We start from the raw sequence: 2,589 nt of genomic DNA on the forward strand, positions 1-2,589 counted from the left end.
CCGACGACTACGCCGTACGACGACGAAGAAGACGAAGGAAAATTCTTTCCCCCCACTACATATTGTTTACCACTGTTTTTCCCCCAAAAAGCAAAGTTTTTCCCCTCCCCGAGAGCATACAACAAACGCGAGGCAACGAATTCAGTTTCGCTCGAGACACAGACGTTGACGCCTCGCTCGAAAAAAAAGAGCATAGTATTCGACCATGGACGTAGTGATCGAGTTGCAAGGTTTCCGTGATATCGACAAGAAGAAATTCATCGCGAAAGAAATCGCACTTGTCGCGATTCAGGAGCCGATCATCGGACACTGGATCTTAACGCCACCTTATCCGTTTGAAGATTTACCCGAGAGATCGAGGCTAGAAAACAATTGGCTCTCGAGAAATTATCACGGCATCGAGTGGTTCGACGGTGAAACCAATCTCGAATGTTTCACCCTACATCTACGACGAATCACCCGACTAGCACGCAACATCTATACCAGGGGACGGGAAAAAGCTCATTACCTGCGTCAATTGCTCTCCAGAAACATATATAATCTGGAAATAATCTCACCGCCGTTCAAAAATCTGCCCGAAGACGGAGAGTGCGGAAGACAACGCTGCGCGCACCACGCGCTTCAATTCCTCCCCAGTGACCGATATAATTGCGCGTTACACAACGCCTGCAAATTGAAACGCTGGCTGCTCGTGCGAAACGCCGACGTACGGCCTAGCGACGACGCGCAGCTCAAAAGCCGAGGCGAAGCCGACAAAACAGAGAACGACTACGTTCCTATGAAGAGTAAAAATTTCAACGGCGACACAAGGAAAGAAGAAGAAGAAGAAGAAGAAGAGCCGTGCCACCACTCGGCGAACGCCTATTACATACCGAGCGTCAAAAGAGATCGCCAAGGACCGCAACGCCGCACAAACCACCTTCTCGCTATCGGCAGACGACGGCAACGGCTCGACAACGAGACCACCGGCGACAGAGGTAAACTCCGACGTCCTACAAACAATCCCTGCGCTGCGTAAATATGAATTCGTTGGAAATCTTACAAGCACTGGGCCATCTGCGTGTCAGATATGCGGGAGTCTATCCTGCCGACAGACTGCCGAGGGTGTGGACGAGGTCGACCGCTATCGTCGCTAACACAGACAACCACGATCGACCTGGCCGGCACTGGGTCGCCTTCTACGTCGACGAACACGGCACCGGAACGTATTTCGACAGCTACTGACTCCCCCCCTTGGACCCCAGATTCCTCCTACGTCTACGTCGAAACTCCACCACCCACCGATGGAACACCGCCACCCTGCAAGGAATACTCTCTCAAACCTGCGGACACTACTGCTGCGTATTTCTATATTTTATGTCTAACGGTTATAATCCTGGGCAGTTTCTTAATCTATTTACCGATGATTGTGAACGCAATGACCGACTGATTGTACAACTATTTCGTAAAATTTTTCTTTACAATAAAAACGAATGCGTAAAACCCCGCGCTGTATGCTGTAACGTTCAATCGTGTAGTATTAAAAAATCGCAACTCTTATAAAATCATCGTATGTACAATTTCCCAACATGTTCATTCGTACATAATTACATTCTCGTAATAAAAGCTTATGTAACCCCGACTCTCGTCTACTTCTTTCACCCTGCGACCTTCTCTCTCGTAACTCCAATACCATCGCGTATAACAAAGAAACCTGTTCATTCCTGTTTTGCTCCGGTCAAACGCCCTCCCCCTCCTCACGGCGCCATCGGACCCACGTTAAACGCACGACATAGCACCGCTCCCAAAGAAACCTGTTCATTCCTGTTTTTCCTCCGGTCAATTCCCCTCCCCCACCTCACGGCGCCAACGGTCCCACGCTAAACGCACGTCCTAGCACCGTGCCCGTGTTTCCCTCTCCCCCGCTGGGAAAACTTCTCATTTCCACCCTACTTGCCACACCATTTTTCTGTCTGACCCACACGCCATCTTGTCGGCCCCCCCTCCGCGCAAAGGAAAACTTCTCATCTCGACCCTACTAGCCACGATCACACACCCGCGCCATTTTTTTTGCCAGGCCCGCACGCCATCTTGTCGGGACCCCATTTTGTTGCCCCTCCCACGAAAGCCACCAGACAATAAAACCGCTGGGCAGTTATGGGAGCAGCCAATCAAATCGCCGGGCAGCTATGGGAGCAGCCAATCAAATCGCTGGGCAGCTATGGGAGCAGCCAATCAGAGCTCAGCTTCCCCCACCCCTCCCCCGACCACGCCCCCCGGCCACGCCCCTGGCGCCAGTCAGTGACGTCACGTCTGTCGCCCCATAGTCCTCCCATATACTACTGATGTGTAACAGTACGTATGTACGCTGGCCGCATCCAATGCGGTCAGTTTTAGTTGAGATGGCAACGCTTTGCTCGAGGTGGCAACGCCTTGGGGTATCGGGCCTCGAGCCACGTCGAGTGAGTCTTTCTCTGTAATACGCCTTGCTCGAAGTGGCAACGCTTTGGGGTATCGGGCCCCGAGCCACGTCGAGTGAATCTTTCTCTGTGATACGCCTTTCTCGAGGTGGCAACGCCTGGGGGTATCGGACCCTGAGCCACGTCGATT

The 2,589-nt window shown here is 52.1% G+C and overlaps 1 protein-coding gene across 1 annotated transcript; it reads left to right on the forward strand.

Moving 5' to 3' along the window:
* The first annotated feature begins 205 nt into the window (after positions 1 to 205).
* On the forward strand, positions 206 to 1,645 carry LOC105563544. Its single transcript, XM_012015209.1, has 3 exons — positions 206 to 588; positions 785 to 977; positions 1,046 to 1,645. The coding sequence occupies exons 1-3, from the start codon at positions 206 to 208 to the stop codon at positions 1,427 to 1,429; spliced, it is 960 nt and encodes a 319-aa protein (XP_011870599.1). The 3' UTR covers positions 1,430 to 1,645.
* The last annotated feature ends 944 nt before the right edge of the window (positions 1,646 to 2,589 follow it).

Source organism: Vollenhovia emeryi, unplaced genomic scaffold (genome assembly GCF_000949405.1).
Source record: "Vollenhovia emeryi isolate VEMERY1.0 unplaced genomic scaffold, V.emery_V1.0 DF944344.1, whole genome shotgun sequence".
Taxonomy (NCBI): domain Eukaryota; kingdom Metazoa; phylum Arthropoda; class Insecta; order Hymenoptera; family Formicidae; genus Vollenhovia; species Vollenhovia emeryi.